This window comes from Sceloporus occidentalis, unplaced genomic scaffold (genome assembly GCF_023333645.1).
Source record: "Sceloporus occidentalis isolate IW3139 unplaced genomic scaffold, rSceOcc1.0.p SCAF_368, whole genome shotgun sequence".
Lineage (NCBI taxonomy): Eukaryota > Metazoa > Chordata > Lepidosauria > Squamata > Phrynosomatidae > Sceloporus > Sceloporus occidentalis.
In genome coordinates, this window is record NW_028317348.1 from 291536 (window position 1) to 310037 (window position 18502).

The 18502-nt window shown below is 38.6% G+C and overlaps 1 protein-coding gene across 1 annotated transcript in view; it reads right to left on the reverse strand.

Moving 5' to 3' along the window:
• The window catches only part of LOC149273556 (regulating synaptic membrane exocytosis protein 4-like), a 35547-nt gene extending 17267 nt beyond the window's left edge, over positions 1 to 18280 (reverse strand). The window contains exons 1-2 of the mRNA XM_089506175.1: positions 18184 to 18280; positions 2180 to 2318 (exon numbers count right to left, since the gene is read on the reverse strand). Of these exons, the coding sequence (XP_089362301.1) occupies positions 2180 to 2318; positions 18184 to 18280 (236 nt within the window). The remainder of the gene's footprint in view (positions 1 to 2179; positions 2319 to 18183) is intronic.
• Between the last annotated feature and the right edge of the window lie 222 nt (positions 18281 to 18502).

Genomic DNA, 18502 nt, shown 5'->3' on the forward strand with positions numbered 1-18502 from the left:
TGTTTTTCTTTCTTGATTTATTTTTTTTGTAAATTTATTGGAGTCTTCCAGAGTAAAAATAGGAGGAAACAATCAGGAAAAACAACTCTCGACAAATCTGACCTCCTTGACTTTTTTTTGTTTTATTTTTTTTAAACATTGCCAGGTAAGGAATAATTCAACAAAAACCTAACATTTTATCAATAAAATACAAATTGTAGCATATAATCTTGTTTAATTTATTAAAAGGTTATTAAAGTATGTATTTTTGATTGCGTGATTATTGAGTTCTACAGAATGTGTTACTTTGTGTGCATTAATTACAAAATGATGAACCTCTTCAATACAACCAACATCTGTGAATTGCAATCCCACTGTTCTGGAACGATTACTCACAAAGATGGCAATCCTAAAATTCTAAAGACAAATTCTAAACGCAAAGTAAAAGGCTTCTGTTCCGAGAAGAACAAATTGGTACACCGGTAAAATAGGCCCCAGAATAGATTAACTGCCACAGTTTTGTTCAATTAGCGCCATCAAAAAAAGCCACTAAACCTTACAAAATAACTTAAATCAACTGACCTACACCTCAATTTCTGTAGCTGTCCAACGCAGTTGAGACCGTACATCATGGTTTCGGCTCAAAAAGTTAAGATTCCCTCTACCGATCCAAGTTAAAATTGAGTTGCCTCTCCGTCTCCAAGCAGCGCCGGCTGTCCTGAGAAAGCAGTTTGTAAATTCTAAAGTAAAAGCTGCTTTCTCAATATTTTGAGCCAAAAGTTATTTTTAGTTATTTTACGTATAATGGCTCTTTAAATTGACCTTGCTCGCCAAACCACATAACTGTAAATTTTAAAGTAGTAATACATAGACATGCAAACGCATATTCGTCTACTTGAAAACAAATAAAATGGCAGATTTACATCACCAATGTATTTAGTAAATTCCACCTGCCCTCGGACTGATGGACTAATGATGTCTCCTAGGCCTCCCCCCCCCCCCCCCCATTTTGATTCTGTGCTGGCATGCATTTGGAAATTATATCGAAGCTCAAATTACAAATTTTATTCATATATAGCTTTAATCCTACGGAAATTACAAATATCATGTAAAAACATCCAATTAAATGTAACTTTAAATAATTGCTCTTTGGCAACAACAGATTTTAATTAGACATTTATGTCCACAAATCCTTAATTTCTGCAAGATCCAGGCTTTTGGCACCAAAAGACACGTTTTTTTTTTTCCTTTTAACCGTGACTCATCATATCACACATCTCATCTTGCTAAAGAAACAGATTCTAACCTTGCATGACTCAAATCCCAATTTATGAGTTTGCGGTTTCATTGGTTCAACCAACTGTAAACGTAAATTCCCTTAATTCTGCACCTGCCTGTATGGACCCTGGAATATTTATAAGTTCCACCTTCTCTGATCAGGTTTTGAAAAACAAAGCACACCTGTTGGCTCACCAAGCTTAGACAGCTTGCCCAGTTCAGCTTCTGGACTGTTTGCCAAATGCAGAATATGCAGCAATAAATCAACACATTTGTTTTAGCCGACTACCAATAGGACGGTGCACATGGGCTTTGTGGCAGGATTTGGATGGACGTTGAGTGGGGATGGGTGGAAAAGAGTTCAACATGGATTTCTACACCATTATATCAAATCTTTCTTAAGAAACTGGTGCACATATCCCTCCCTATCACCATACCTGGGAACTTCTGGCCTCCGGCTACCTGGAGCCTTCCCTTGCGGGACGCAGCCAGGACTGCACACTGACGTCAATGGGCATTCCCGCTGAGAGCAGGGGGAAAACACCCCCATTTAAAGGAATACTGGGCGGGGAGCGGGACGTGTCAAGACCCCGCTCCCGCGACCCGGAGGATTCGGGTCTTGACCCGGAGAAGCAGTGCTCACCCGGCAATCTCCGGGACAAACCCAGAGAGTTCCCAGTAATGACTATCACTCTGTAACAGAGAAGTACATCATCCATGGCTGTTTGGTGTACATAAGTAACTGTTTACACCAAAATAAAAAAGTAGGCAAACTAACCTGCACATTGCATCATCAAACTCGCCATGAGGAATCCAGCAAACAAGAACATACAGGTGGTTTTGTTACCAATATTTGGAATACTATATCATAAATTAGCACAACGCGCTCCTCTATCCTAGAATACATTGTATGAAGACTTACTTTCCTTCAGATCCATAGCTGGTCATACTGTCCTCTATCGATTCATGGCTTGCTTGGCGTACCGTTCGGCTTGGCATTTCAACAGCTAATCCAGTCTCTGTGCTGCGTTGTATTGCACCTTTAAGTTTCCGTCCGTCTTCTGAAACAAACGATAAGATACAATTTGAAATTAGGTGTATAAATAAGGCAAGATATTAAGACCTCTACAACAGTATTGAGTAAAAATAATGGTCAACCCCCACAAACTTAGTGTGTGCAAAAGGGCAGAAGGTCTAGATACAACAAAGATCACTAATGAATACAGGATAGTCAAGACAAGGATAACTATAGAAGTTCTGAAGACTTCAAGGTGAGTCAAGATGATCCAAAGCTGACTTAATTATTCTTTATGGTGGTTGAGACTCCTTAAGACAACTATGGATGGAAGTTCCAGATACTTAAGTAGTTATAGACACTATATATCTAGATATTTGGTCATATCCTCCAGGAGTACTTCTGTTATTCACCAGTAATACCCAAAACTTGAACCTAACTTCTATATTCTTAATAACCCGGCTAGCGTTAGTCTTTAAACATACAGGGCTTGCATAGTTTCTGATGGTAAATTGCCAGGGTGTCGATAAATGTCCATGCTGTAGTACCAGACCAACAACCACGCGAGTGATCATGTTAGGTGGACCTTTAATGCTCTTTTCATTGCCTGACATTACCTTTACCAAACGCAATATTCAACAAAATAATTTAGGAAATTCCAATATAAAACAAAATCAGCTGGGTTGGAAGATATAATTTTTATAGGATTTAAAAAGCAAATTTTTTAACAAAATTAGTTCACCGGCATAGAACACAAAAAAAAAAAAAAAAGGGATGCTTGACATGCATTTTAAGGACAGAAGGGAGGCAGCAGCCGAATGCCCCATTTATGTCATTTTGAGTTACTTATAGCTTCCAAGGAAAATAATCATTTCAACTCGGCTTTAAAATATGCAAGAACATCGCTGAAGTTAATATGGATCAGATAGAGACATATTGCATTTATTCTTTTGTGGAGCCTAATTTTATGATAAAGGACATGCAAAAGAGCCATACAATAAAGCATTGCCTGTTCACCGAGACAGATATCGCATGTAGTACGCTAAAGCCCCTGATTTCTTGGAGAATAAAAATAAATATATCAATATTGGAATATTGTAAAGACTTATTCTCATTCAGTATCATTTTTTTTTTTATAATTGTTAGGACCTACTTGTAATTAACAAATAGTGGAGTGAACCATTTAAAAAAAAAAAAAGATTTCCGTTTCTAAGACAAGCCCTTGACTGTAATTTACGATCTTACGAACTAGTACCTCAATACCAGGTGCGTTGGCAGGGGGGCCATGCTCCAATGGGGCCTTCAAAATCAGTGGGAAGCAGCAAAAAATCTTCGACGCCAGCTATTTTCTTGATGAAATCAGCAAGCAGACAAAAAGAAACCGGTTTCTATTCTTATGACTGCTTCTTCCAACGTGCTCCCAAAATAACCCATATCCACACACAATAGATTGTGAAGACAAATTTGGAAATGGCTTTTAATTCTTTCGTTGTTGTTACAACGCGGGAAATAAACACGTTTTCCCAAAAGATTTAACATAGATAAAGGTTTCGAAACCACTGCCAGGAAATATCCAGGGCAAGTACCGGTGCCAGAATGACTACGGTTAGCATATATATATATATGTATATATATATACACACATATATATATAGCCATTCAGAGTACAAATAGATTGCAATTATGCCAGTCTGGGAATAGCGCATGGTTTGGCATTTAAAGAAAGAACATTTAAATGTCTATAGGATCATGGCAAAGACGTCTGGCGTGCTGGGAAAGACGCAGTGAAGCAAACCTCATAGCAATACCTAAGTCTCAATTTACTCGCTGTCCTATGGGTGACACAGATTTACTCAGCATAAACATATCTGGCATTGCAAAAAAACATATTTATATGATGCAGATGGAGTTTAGGAAAATGTGCCTAATTCATCTTATTCTTGGATCGTCTCCATTCCAGTGGTACTGAATTAGAATCTGTCCTGGTAAACTTTTTAATTGGTTTACTCAATAGCAGGCTGCTTACTTAAAAAGCACATTACATTTTTATAGTTTAACTATCATATTTGGGTCTGTAATGTCATTAAAGGATGTTGAGATACTTTATTTCACCATTGGAAATTCAAATGCAGGCAATCCTACAGGAATTAGACTACAGACAATAAGTGTCTTGTTGGGGTGGCATCACTTCCTGGGGCACATTATGGGTCTAAACATTGCACCCCCGGGTGAACTGTGAGCGCCCTGTTGAACGGTCAAATGCGCCATTGTGAGAGATTTTGCCTCTTGCAAGATAGTGCTGCCAATTTAAAATAAACAAGTTTCCAAGAGGGTCTCTCTAGACCCTACTTAGAACTTTGGGTACAGGTATTGCATTCAACCACTCAAGTCAGTGGAGCCCCAGCTTTCTATTCACAATTTGATTAGTAAAATATATTTTAAAAAAAAACAAACATTTTGAAAACCCATCCAGTTGCAATGAAATGTAAAACAAAATATAAAAAAAAAAAAGTTTATTTTTGTTAGCAAGTTCTAAAAATTAGCTCTGTATCTTCCCAAAAATCCTGGCATGAAAAAGAAATGTAAAATACTAGCATTTGAGGAGTCTAGTTTAAAACAAATGTATGGTTTGATTGGGTAAATTGAATTGGCTGGGTTCAAAGATGTCCCAAATGTGACATGGAGGCAGAAGAACCAGGTGTCAAAATTCCAATTGCAGAATCTATTTAACAGTTTTTTTCAAGTAAAATTGTCTTCTTTGTGAAACTTGCATTCCGTTTCTAACTATGAGAAGAGGCAGCCGTTACCCCATACGACCTTCTTTCCATGAGAAAGCAGATACAACTCTGCAGGAGACTAGACTATTCTCAGTTGACCCAGACTTATTTATTTGGTTAATGTATGGTTACAATAAATACTACCGGAAAACATTTTACAGCATTTTATAGCCTAATAATAATGTAACACAATGAATCGGAATTACTGCCTATGAATAATAAGATACTGTAAAAGCAAGCATGATAGATTTGTTTTAATTATGAAAGCACAACCAGTCTACATGTTATGATTTTACATTCCCATAGGGGAATACAATGTACTTTTGTGGTGGGACTTAATGCTCAGTCTTCAGGGTCATTTATATCACCTGGTTATATGGAGAGATTCAAGTAGAGAGATTAAAGAGCTCAATGTATTTTTTCTTTCTTTATTTCTATTTTTAAGCAAGCAATGTGGGCAGTAATTAAACAAAGGGCGCACGGCCTCAGCTTCCCCCTATGTATATCCAATCACAGGGGCCCGGGAAGGCCTGATTCAACAGTACCAGGACAGGAGGGGCATTCACACAACTGGATACGCACATCCAGATACCGGCACGCTCACACATACACAACTAGACATTCAATACTAACACAAATGCAACACTATGCACACACATGCACCCTGACAAAGACACATGTTCACACACAAACATACCCAGACACACACTAACATCCGTGAACAAAGTCATGTTTACACTAAAATACCCACCCTAACATTCCCCAAGATACACGTTCACACACATACCCAGACAAAGACACACGACTAGATGGGCTATTGTCCAATTCTGTTTCTGGCAATCTTTTATATACGTATCAATAAAAAGTCTATTTAAAATGTTCCGATAATTCTAAATACAAAAGCCCCTAGGGAGTAAAGTAGCTGTGCAAAAAATATTAATGTTCCCTAAGCATCTGTCAGGCTGTAAGAAACCGGCGTTAAAAATACACCAGAGGTGTCCTACATTCTGTACAGCCGAGCACCTGAAAGTCTAGCACTTCATAAATAAAAAGGTAAAAATAGAACTGTGAGATTTCAAGTGATCGCTCACATTGTAACCGGATTGTTCTACCTAAAGCTTAATCCAGATATTACTGAATTAAAAAAAGAAGTACAGAATCAGCGCGTGGCGACGATGTTATCGTGTGGGTTGAGGAAACCAATTGGCGATCGCTGATCCATTTCAATAGACCAGTATGTTACTCTCCTGTTCCCTACACAGTGTACTATGCGACCGTGTTGAAAATACCAGAAATATCCAAAATAGCATCGCGCATTCATTAAACTAAACAAAATCAGGATTTCCCGCTGTATGGGATAAAAAAAAAAAAAAAAAAAAATGCAGTAAAAACAAACATTACTAAAGTGCCATAAATTCAAAGCAAATCTATCAATTCTTCCCAAATTACACACTTCACCGCTCTCTACACTAAATGAAACCAAGTAATGCTGTTTGTACAAAATAATAATAATCGATAATATAAATACATATGTATTAAAAACATTACATGTAAAACATGCTGGAAATAAATTGTTTCTTTTCTCAAGATCTGCATGATTATTGTACTTTCCGTTATGCTTAATTTGCTGATTGCTGTCAATTGGTTCAGGTAGACTTTGTAAGGATGGTGAGAAGAGACGGCACCGGAAGCCACAGATAATGCTATAGAAAAATACTCTATACAAAACACGGTATCCAAATGAGGGACTTGCTTCCTGGGCTGCTGTGTTTGAAAGATTACTTCAAGCATTTGGGTTTTTTTCACATATGGCCACCATTAGTTTTGGACCTGACCTGGCATATTGGGTACGCCGTTTGGTAGATGTGTTTTGGGCTGTTTTATTCCCTGGGAGATGCCCCACAAGCCAAACGTTGCCAGCTACCTCCTGACTTTATTGCTGATCTGAAAGGAATAAAAATTCTAACTGGTGATATTTATGTCAAAATTATTTCACACTTCAACGAGTCTTTATTGCCTTAATGTCACTTTGTAGGGATAAGACATGGAGTTTTTTCCTGTTGCAATCAATGCGATGATTATTATTACTATTCAATTACTTATCTCCAGCATTGAATTCAGCCCGTTTTGTCTTCATCTGATCCATAATGTATTACAAATGAAGCCATGACAGAATTATATTTGTTTATCCACAATGGACGATACATCATTAATCAAAAGCAGCTTTAGAAAAGCATGAAGACGGGACGTGCTATGGATATTCCATACCGACAGTAAGAAAAAAAAAAGAATCACGGGTAGAACGCAGACACGTAAGGAATATAAATGATGTGTAATTCCATATCATTTGGGTTTTGTGTGAAAAAAGGCAGATTGTGGTGATTTACATTAAAAGAGGCTTAGTGAACAGATCCTACGCACAACCCCTGAATATAAAAGTGTTTTGAAGATTTAATTTTCAGTGCCTACACTTTCACTTCAACAAAATTAATTAGAGATATCTGAAATCACCGCTCTCAAAACAGAACATTGCATGAACTCAGAAAATCATTATGACTGCTGGTAATGTGTATATCTCTATAGTCTATAGAGGCTCTTTGGTGATGGGGAAAGATGGTCCAAACCATCCCCACCTCCAGCCACATCCTTCAACACAGGTGGCTAGGTTTGGACACCTGAAATGTTGAGGGTATGCCAGTCTGATGAATGGATCAGACATTTTGGACAATGCTATGCTTCCAACTTTCTGGGAACAGTTTGGTGAAGGCCCCTTTTTAGGTGAAGGCTTCAGTGCACAAACCATGGTCCATAAGGGCATGGTTGAAGGACTCGACCGCCCGCACAGAGGCCTGACCTCAATCCCATCGAACACCTTTGGGATGAAATGGAATGGAGATTGTGAGCCGGTCCTTCTCGTCCAACGTCAGTGCCTGACCTCACAAGTGCTCCTGGTGGAGTTCATGCCTTGACGGGTCAGGGCTGTTTTGGTGGCAAAAAGGGGACCGACACAATACTAGGGAGGTGGTCATAGTGTTATGGCTGATCGGTGTATAAAGAGTTACCGATATGATTTTTATTCTCAACAGGGAGTGCTGGATTTCTGATGTGAACACTAGACCATTGCTTGAGCACTTAAAGGTTAGGGGTTTTTGTCCATACTCTAACTAGATCTACTCATGCTTGACCCTCTATGTTATAACAAAGTTATGAAATTTTCAGGTACTGAAGAGAACAATGTTGATTTATTGCAGAAAATGCTGCTATTCCAAACAAATAAACATTAATCCCAATTACAATACAAGCTACAGGCACCAGGCTTTCCTAATACTCCGTTTAACATGATTTATTGGCTACAGGTCAATAGCAGTCATGCTTATTATGGACTAATTGATACTAATTGCTCAAGATGTGTACTTTTTATCTCTGCATTGTGCTGTAATACAAACCACCACTTTGTGTAATTCAGTTATAGGTTTTGGATGTCTCATTCTCCCATGAAAGATCTTAGCAGAATATAAAACATGAACAAAAAAGTGAAATCACTAAAGCACAACAGAGCCATTTATCTCAATTACAATATTTAATCAACACAAGTACCTGTTCTCCAAGATTTCATACAACTGCACTGAATGTACTTATCTGAATGGTTCTTTAGCGGCCTCTTGGACTTTGTAAATAATATCATTACTGTTCTCTCAAACTGGTTGCGATACAAATCAATAAATCCTATAAAATGCAAGCGCGTGTAACAGTGAAGTATTTGTATGTTTTGGTTCATTAAGCTCAGTGAAGACGGCATCATTCAAAACGTTCCCGTGCATAAAACCGTATGTCAGATTGTGTACAGAACGAAAATGGATACACAATGGAAACATTGCTAAAAAAGTTATATAAGAATCCCAGCCCTCCAAACAGCTTCCAATCCTTAGGTTACTTTATTAGAGAAAGCAAAACAAAAAAAACTAATTTTGGCCAAAACGTTGCTTTGTTTTGTTTTGATTTCTCTAATAAAGTAACCTAAGGATTGGAAGCTGTTTGGAGGGCTGGGATTCTTTTCAGTGTGTGAACGCGTGTCTGGGTATTTGCATGTGTGAACATCCGTCTGTCTGGGGGTGTGTGTGTGTGTGTGTGTGTGTGTGTGAACATCCGTCTGTCTGGGGGTGTGTGTGTGTGTGTGTGTGTGTGTGTGTGTGTGTGAACATCCGTCTGTCTGGGGGGGTGTGTGTGTGTGTGTGTGTGTGTGTGTGTGAACATCCGTCTGTCTGGGGGGGTGTGTGTGTGTGTGTGTGTGTGTGTGTGTGAACATCCGTCTGTCTGGGGGGGGTGTGTGTGTGTGTGTGTGTGTGTGTGTGAACATCCGTCTGTCTGGGGGGGGGGGTGTCAGTATGTAAGCGTGTCTGGGCATTTTAGTAAAATTCACGTGTGTAAACATGTGTCTTAGAGTACGTTAGTGTGTGACCAAGTCTTTGTTTGGGTATGTTAGCACACATGGGTATGTTAGTATGTGTGTGTATCTGGTTATGTTTGCGAGTGCGTGAGGGGATATTTCAGTGTGTGAACAGGTGTCTTTGTCTGGATAGATGTGTTGGTGTTGAATGTCTAGTTGTGTGTGTCAGCACTAAGCGTGTGTGTTGTAGCACGCATATCTGGATGTGTGCGTCCGAGCGCGAGTCAGGACGTGTGTCTGTGACCTCCCGAGGTCAGGCAACGGATCCGCCCCTGTTAAGGGTTTTATGAATAAGAAAGTGACCATGCTACTTGTTGCTATAGCGATAAGGCGAATTTTAATATTTGCACCAGAATTATTTTTATACCCAACCCATAGTCTGTTACCTTTTGTGTCGGGTGTCATGCAGTGCTTTAGTGCAAGGTTCCTTTGGATTTGTTTGAATTTAACTTAAATGTTAAACACTTTGTTTTTATTAAAATCAGGATCATTCATAAACCCGGCTGCAATGTACGCCAATTTATATTCTTTTCTCCACTGTAATCTATTTAAATCTCACCCAGTTTTCATCCGACTCCAACAAGTTTAGACAAGCGTAGGTAATTTTCATTTTATTATCTCCTCAGCAGCTGTTACAGCATTTGAACGCAGTTTCCAATCCACTGAGCAGAAAGTGGGTTACGAGCTCATCCGACAGGTACATTTCTCAGTATTTCATACTTAATTGGCTGAATCCTAAGAATTAAGTGTTTGTAAAGCGAATTAAAATTATTTTTAATGGCGTCACACTCGTAACATTGGCATGAACAATTAAAAACAAAAAACGGGTTCACGGTGGCCATTTGGCTAATAATGAAGTTACTACGAGCTTCGACAAAGGCAACTTCGCAAGATCTATAATCAAAATTGTTACTCCTGACAAGTTAGGGTTCAACGTCAATGAGTATTAGCGCCATAGATATAACGGTCAACAGGTCAGGCAGTCTTTCACACCCACATTACAATACCATGAGACCTGATCTCAAGTTACATCATGACAAGCATGGGCTTATATTTTATGGTCTTTTTCACATTTACGATATACGACGGGTGAAAGAAGTGCTGCCCACTTTCATTTTCTTTTACGCAGCTGCCACATGTTCTGTTATTTTGGACACACTCTGAAATAATATTACGCTGCGTTACATTGCTCGATAACCGTGTATTGCTTTAGAATCATGTATATCATCCAACGCTTCGCAAAATTCAGTATTGCATCTCTTACAACGCGTTTCTCTGCCAGCTTGGGTGCGCTGTGGATTGTAACGTGGTGCGGGATGAGTATTTTTATGCCACTTACACACAACTAGACGATTCAGTCGTTCAGATGCGTAGGATGGAATGGATACAATGAATTATTATATGAGTCGGCCATTAAAAAAAATACCATGCATCGCAATAAATGCACTTTAGATGCTATTTTTTCCATCCAGGCAAAACTTAATTTTATTTCTACATCATGAGAAGAATCAAAGGGACAGTTATGCTCATTTTGTCAGTTAACAGGGAAACAATTTACCAAAACACACACACACACTACAGGCCAGTATCACACACACATTTTACACAAACACACTACCTACGTATGTAAATGAACACAAATGTATACACCAATACTAAGTTCACACTCCCTCCAACACAAGTTTATACACACTCATACTAACCCAAGCTTACACATACATACTCATAGTAAGAAACACACATTCACTGTAACATTCATACTCCCGCTATAGCTCTCTTATCATATCTCTCACTCACAATGTGTGCGAGCAGCCATGTATTCACAGTGGGGTCGTTTGAGAGCAACGGAGCACCTATACCTGTGTGTAGTCTCCAGTTACTAAAGCAGCAAATGTTCAATCACTGCATGTTGACAGCCGATATATTGATCAGCTTACCAGCATGCAGGAACAATTGTCTGGTCCCTTCTAAACGCGTCAAATCCTCTCTCCCCATAAATACAAAAAAATAAAAATCACACGTTTTTATAAAAAGAATCCAACATACATTTTAAATAAAAAAATGGCACTGAAATGGTCATTTAAAGTACACGTTCCCTTTGTGATGCTACTTGACATCCAAGACTAAAATATACAACAGCATTTCCTTGACATGGTGTTCTGAACAGCGAAGAAGCAGACCTTACATCTTCTCCGGCAGAATCTGTCCCTCCGGGACTTAAATAGCCTACATTTATAATAAAAAATAGCTCTAGCCCCATAAAACAGCATCAACGAAGGAACAGCGGACACCTCGCTGCTATAAGAAACCTTAAGGCAGAAGACACGAGGATGCTGACCAAATACCGTGGTTACCATAAGTTTCATAGGAGCCTTTTTAAGATGTAAAATATATATAATCTGAAAATATTTGTTCATTGAGATACGGGTGATATACTGTATGATACAGAGACAGATGTCAAGGAGTACAAAAAAAATACCATAAAACTGAAGCAAAATAAAAATTGTTTAAATGTTTATCCTCTAGAAAAATGAATGGCTTTTTTTGTTGAATATTTTGGCAAAGGGGGGGGGGGGGACAAATAAACAAACAGATATCGTTAAGCACATTGGAAATATAAAGGAATGGGGATTGTTAACAAAAAAAAAAAAAACAACGTAGAAGCAAAAAAAAAATAATAAAAAAAAATGTAGTTATTTGCGTTATATTAGCATGTTATATACAAGCATTTACTTTTGATATTTGTTAGTAATATCATTATCCTTCTATGCAGGAATGTCATAAGAATTAAGACTCCTGGACCAGGTTACCCTCAACTGTATTTTGACGTCCCATTCAAAATCCGATTTGGCCCTATGCAAAGAAACACAGAATGTGACAGCAGAACCATTCCACCCGTCCAGTCTGCCCATCGTTCATGGAAAATAAAAAAAAAATAAAAAAATTCATGCCATAAACTCCGAGACCGTAATCAATCCTTGCTCTCGCCATTGGTGGGGGAGGAGATTTTGCCCCCTGGAAAAAAATCTGCAATAAATATCTGTAAATCTGTCCTACATTTTCACCATCCATACTCTATAGACTTTTTTTGATGCGTCCATTGCATATATCAGGCAAATTAAGTATTGCGAGTACCACGCAAAATAAGCTTTAAATGTATATGTATGAGAGCTATAGCTGCGTGGATAATCTTTCCTCATTACCGGCAAATAGAAAACAATGAAAACAACGCTTTTACACTGCAGGACAAAAACTGTTTTTACAGGACAAGTTACAAAGCGGAGACAGAGTGTGGGCAAGGCAGAGCCTATAGATCACGTATAGTGTGATCTGATTATATGAAGATTATATACAGATGACTACAAGGCACCTGCATGCGCTTTGGCAGAGACCATAGGCTGACTAAGACATATTGACCAATGTCGACAAACATATTTGCGATAGTTACAACTACCCTAACTAACTCAACAGCAGTTCATCTCAACTTGCATTAACAAAATATTTAGACAAACATAAAAAAAACTATTAAGTGTATCTTGGAGCCTCTATCATCCAAGGGGGGGGGGGGGGGGGCAGCTAGTACCCTCTAGTCGGTCCTTCAGCCAGCATACATTTTTGTGCTATCCTCCTTCATTGCGTTATGAATTTCATAGGCCAGATACGAAGGACCAAGAACATTGCTCGACAGCGCTTATAAAGCAAATAGTGGCTTCGACAAATGTTTTATTTGTACAGACTGACACTTAATTGGATTTCATTGAAGGTGGCGAGGTTTTCTTTGATTAGGTCTGCAGTGGTTTAGATTTGGAATCAGCACACCGTTAGGAGATATGCTTGCTACAGGGCTTTGAGCACACTGTGCATACACACACACGCACGCACAGACACACACACACCTCCAGTTCTTCTTAGATGTGTAGGGCGCACTATGAGACAAGCACACGCTACCAACATGTTCCTTCTCAAGTCACACCTCTACTAAAACGGTCTCTAAATGTCAAGCATTATATATATATATATATATATATATATATATATATATATATATATATATGTGTATCGTCACAAACCTCAACGCTCCTCTTCACCAGAGTACCCATTTCTAGCAGGTGCCTGCCCATGTTCACTGCCAGCTGCTCAAACCACCTCCGCTGTATCACTACATCTAAACGCACGCGCTCTCTCAGTCACCTTTATTGCATTACCAATGGCTACGACGGCGCGCGCCTCCGTATGACATCACATCTCACCTTTGCTCAGTTTTGATTTTGTTTAGAGCTTCTGTGCCATGTTGTGCTACCTAGTGTTCCCTGTTGTCCTATCTGTTGCCGACTCCGGATTGTCCGACCTTCCTGCTGCTTCCCTGGTATCCTGACCCTGGCTTTGGACCTCGACTTTGCTGGTATCCTGATTTTGGCTCCTCTACTCGCTGACCGGTCTTCCGGAACCCTGACCTCGGCCTCCATTCTGACCACTCTCTATCCTGCAACCCTAGGACACCTCACCAGTAACTCTCCTAACGGATATTTACCTAGAATAGATTCATCAGCAACATCCAAGGGCAATGTACAGAGCCTTACAAGGGCCAGGCCAAGTTTTCTCATTTAAAATGTAGTCTTTAAACGCAGGAAGTAATCCCCGTGCGCTCAGTAACCCTTATGATGTATTTGCTTGTCAGAATACGGCGTATAAATATTAAAAGAGCCTGGTGTTTGGGATATATATTCTTTAAAAACAGAAAACTCATTTGCTACCTAATCAAAGTCTTAGCATTCCTATTTGAAAAATGTCACAAAATATTTATCTGGAAGCGCTCAGGCATTGAATCCGTCCAGCAGCTACGCTTGTTGCAGAGGCCGGACATTTGTTTTAAGGCACTTGGCATTTTGTATAGGTAATTCCAGTACGAGAGAACAATATTCATTCTGTATTCCAAACTTCAGTCATGAGGGGTATAAATCCTGCGCACTCAGGCACAGAGGAGACAAATGAGATTATTAAAACAAAGCACATTATTCCTGTTCAGCAGAAGCCAGAATCAGGGCACATTGGGGTTATATAAATCAATAAATAATAATAATAATAAACTTAATCGAAACCTCAGGTATTTCACCACAGCTGAAGGTCATAGTGGGCTGAGGACATGTATGACACACACAATTACTTTACCTAAGATCAGCAAAGCAAACCATGATTGTATCATTGAACCGTCTCTGTTATATAAAGAGTTGGGGGTTCACAGCACCGATGTTGCGCGCATGCAATTCCATATGTGTGGACAGGCGTAAGGGCATTCATTTAACTTTGCATAGTTAGAAGGGTAAAGTACTTCTTCCGAGCTCCTCTCGGACCACCGTAACAACACACAGCTAACCCACCATTTCTCTTCCCTCGATGTATCTTTTAAAAAGTAGGGTTCTCCCCAGGGCAGTAAAATAAACCCTGCAGAGTGTTTGAGACAGAACGCACATCATATATAGCAGAATAAGGCTTACTATGTACGGTAAATGCTAAAGAAACAAGAAAAATGATATGATTCTGATTTTAAGTACTTCGTTTATTTTGAACATTACACATGCTAGCCCACAATTAAGTGATCAGACGTTCCCACCCTCAAAACCTGGCTGGATACTCGCTAAAAAAAAAAAAAAAAAAAAAAAAAAGACAGGACAGAGAAAGATAGTTAATTGAAGCATAAAATAAGATTACACTTACAATGGATGGTGGAAAACCACTGTTCAAAGGGGCCGATCACAGATTAGAAGCGTGCTACATACTGTAGTGTTAGAACAGAGTTAATACACTAAACCTACTGATTAAGAGATATACTGGGGCCAATCAAAAGATTAGTATTTTCTATATGTCCAGATAACTGAATGTTAAGGACGGAGCAAACCCACGTAGAAATAAGGAGTCAGACTTTTTGGAAGCCAACTTCTTTTTTTATAAGAGCCAGGAAGGGATTCGTCCAAAGACACCAAAACGGCACAACTGGTAAGACATGGGTGGTGATGTTACGGCAGTCATGGGTATTTTTCCAGCCTTATGAATTCGTGTTTTAGTGCCCTTTTCAGGATTCATCTACGTATTATTCAACCCAGCAACACTGAAGATATATGGATACCACAGACGCAGAAATAACCCTCATCAACTACAGAAGAGATCATTTATTAACTACTCCCAGAAATGTCATGTAAATATTACATCATTTATGAGATTAACCAAGAATTTGGTTAATTTCACATAATTATAAGTGGCAGAAATGAGGCTAAGAACAATCACACGGTTTCTCCTAGGTTAATACAAACGTTTATAACATGCTTGGTTACTGTTGCACAAATCTGAAAACACATAATTGTATTGATTGCATTCATTAGGTAGGTCGCAAGCAAGCTCTTGAGGCAGACATAAGGATAGTCTCATTTTAGACGAAGGTTAAAGATTAAGTATATATATATATATATATATTACATCTATCTCATGTTCTATAACAACCCCCCCCCCCCAAAAAAAACCTGGATTCTCAGCTCAGCGACTCAATACCATATTTGCTCTGCGCCGTTACACTGCATTTGCAGTCCTTCTAGTCCCAGGGGAAGGGGGCGTTGTCTCAGTAATTGACATATGTCCACCCTACAGATGACATTATCCGACAGCCAATAGCCATCAAGCTGCAGACACTGTAGCTTCCTGTCGGGCCTATCAGAATAGCAAACATACACATTTTAATCTTATATTAGGTTTTTAAAATTATCTTTTGAGTTGAAAGCAAATCAATTCCTGTGATAACTTTTTCTGCTAATACAGATCAATTTATGAAATGTGCTTAACCCTTTTAAAGCCATTTAACTAGGTGGCCTTTCTAGCATGAACACAAATTGTGTTCTCCTTAAGTGTTAGAATCTATAGGCCATTCTACTGACACAGCGCGTTATAGATATAGATTTTGCAAATGTTAAAAACAAAAAAAAAAAAATTGCCGGAGCAACCTAAAGGTACATTTTCAACCAGAATGTTAGATTATGAGTAATCAGAATAATAAATAATAATAAAGTTATACATGCAAATAAATGTCACTATATCACATGCACACATATATACACATACATCAATACACACTCACTATATGTTGCTATATCCTTTAAGAAGGACTGGTATGTACGTGTAAACATTTGCCCCCCCCCGCATATAGCCATAGGTTTCAAAAAGTTTACTGGACTACAATATACGTTGAAGATTATTCTTCCTTCAACTCAGATTAGCAATTAAAATCATCAGTAACACAATTCACCTATCAGACCGATCTTCCGAAAAATCTTGCCAAATGGGAAGCAACAACAAAAACCCCCATAGTGCCGTATTACAAATTGCATGTTACGTATTCATAGAATTCCACATCGCCAGTTTAATATATCATCGCACAGATGGAAGAAACGGGCGTTAATGCACTGCCAATATATACATTTCTGAAGTGCATTAGTTAACACATTTTTGCCATCATTTCCATTACTGAGCAGCTGCCCTGGACTTATTGTCAGGAGCTGTCACAATATTAGGGGATCTTCATCTTACATCATTGTATAGAAGTATAGCAGCTACTTTGTAGAAAGCAATAACCTATTACAAATATATATATATATTATTGCAGAAGAATTTAAAAAATATATATTGTAGGTTACACTAACAAAATTAATGTGGAAATATATATACACACCCATATTATATGCTTAAACAACAAAACTTGCAACATTTTGGTGTATTAATTTGCAAAAATGTTTACGTTGTGCAACATTTTATTAAACAGGCAATGTGTTTGCTTATTGAATAAAAGTGAATAATATGCATTCCAGATATTATTACATGGTATGAATTATTTTAGAATCAATAATCAAGATGGCATTGAAAGGTGAAATATTAACATTGTTTTTGAGCATTAATATTTCTCAGTATATTATTTTTTGCTGTGTATGAATGTAATATCAGCATAACCGCTTGGGTAAGCAGATCAGATAGACACAGGGGTTATAACAACCTCACAAAGGTTAGCTCAGCAGGGGCTATAAATGTTCTTTAGCTGTTAAAGCAAAATCTTAAATAATTCTGGAACAGCTTTTTAGAAAAGCTCTGTATTTGTACGCTTTTTGGATCGGAGCAAGCATTAAGCCTGGCTCTACTGAGCTCTCCTGTATTTCTATTTAGTAAAGTACTACATTTTCCAATAGGTAAAAACAAACAAAACAAATAATCTTATATTCTCAAAGGACAACCACTTGTCAGAGGCTTAAATGGTTATCTGTGTGGAGATTTTTGGTGGTGATGATGAGGCCATAAACTTCACCCTGGAATTTCTGATTAGATGATCACTTGTGATCTAGTGTGGATAGAACGCACCATAACATTTATATGCGTATGGTTAGACAAAGAAACCAATAGATGATCAACCTTCTTGATAGAAATCAAGTTCTCAATCTCTTGGTGATAATCAGATTATTTTGTCACATAATATATTACGTTATTATTATTAGTAATTATTATAAAATTGAAATAAAAATATTAAAAATCTCAGTTGAAAAAGTCTAAAATCTTTTAATTTAAAAATGAATAAGGAAAGGAGGGTGAAACTTGTAAAGGGGGGGGGGGGTCATAGATGCACACAATCCCTGATGTCCGATAAACCGTTTCCTTACCCCCGTCTTCTTCATCGAAGGAGTTCATGCATGGGAAGTAGATGGCCAGAGCCTCAAATGATGCGGACAGGCTAATCCGGCTCTGTGACCTCTCCATGAACATGCCCGGGGCGCCCCCGGGCTCGGAGTGGGGCTTGGGCAGTTTGGCCGCCCCATTTTTCACTCGGAGCACCGCACGAGGCGTCTTGGCAGCTTATGGGGGTCCCCAAATAGAGAGAAAAGACGCCTATTATATGCTGCACCCCAACAAGTGCCAAACAGTACAGCGGTCCGGAGGATACCCCTTGTAGATGTTGCATTTACAGAAGCAGGAAGTCCA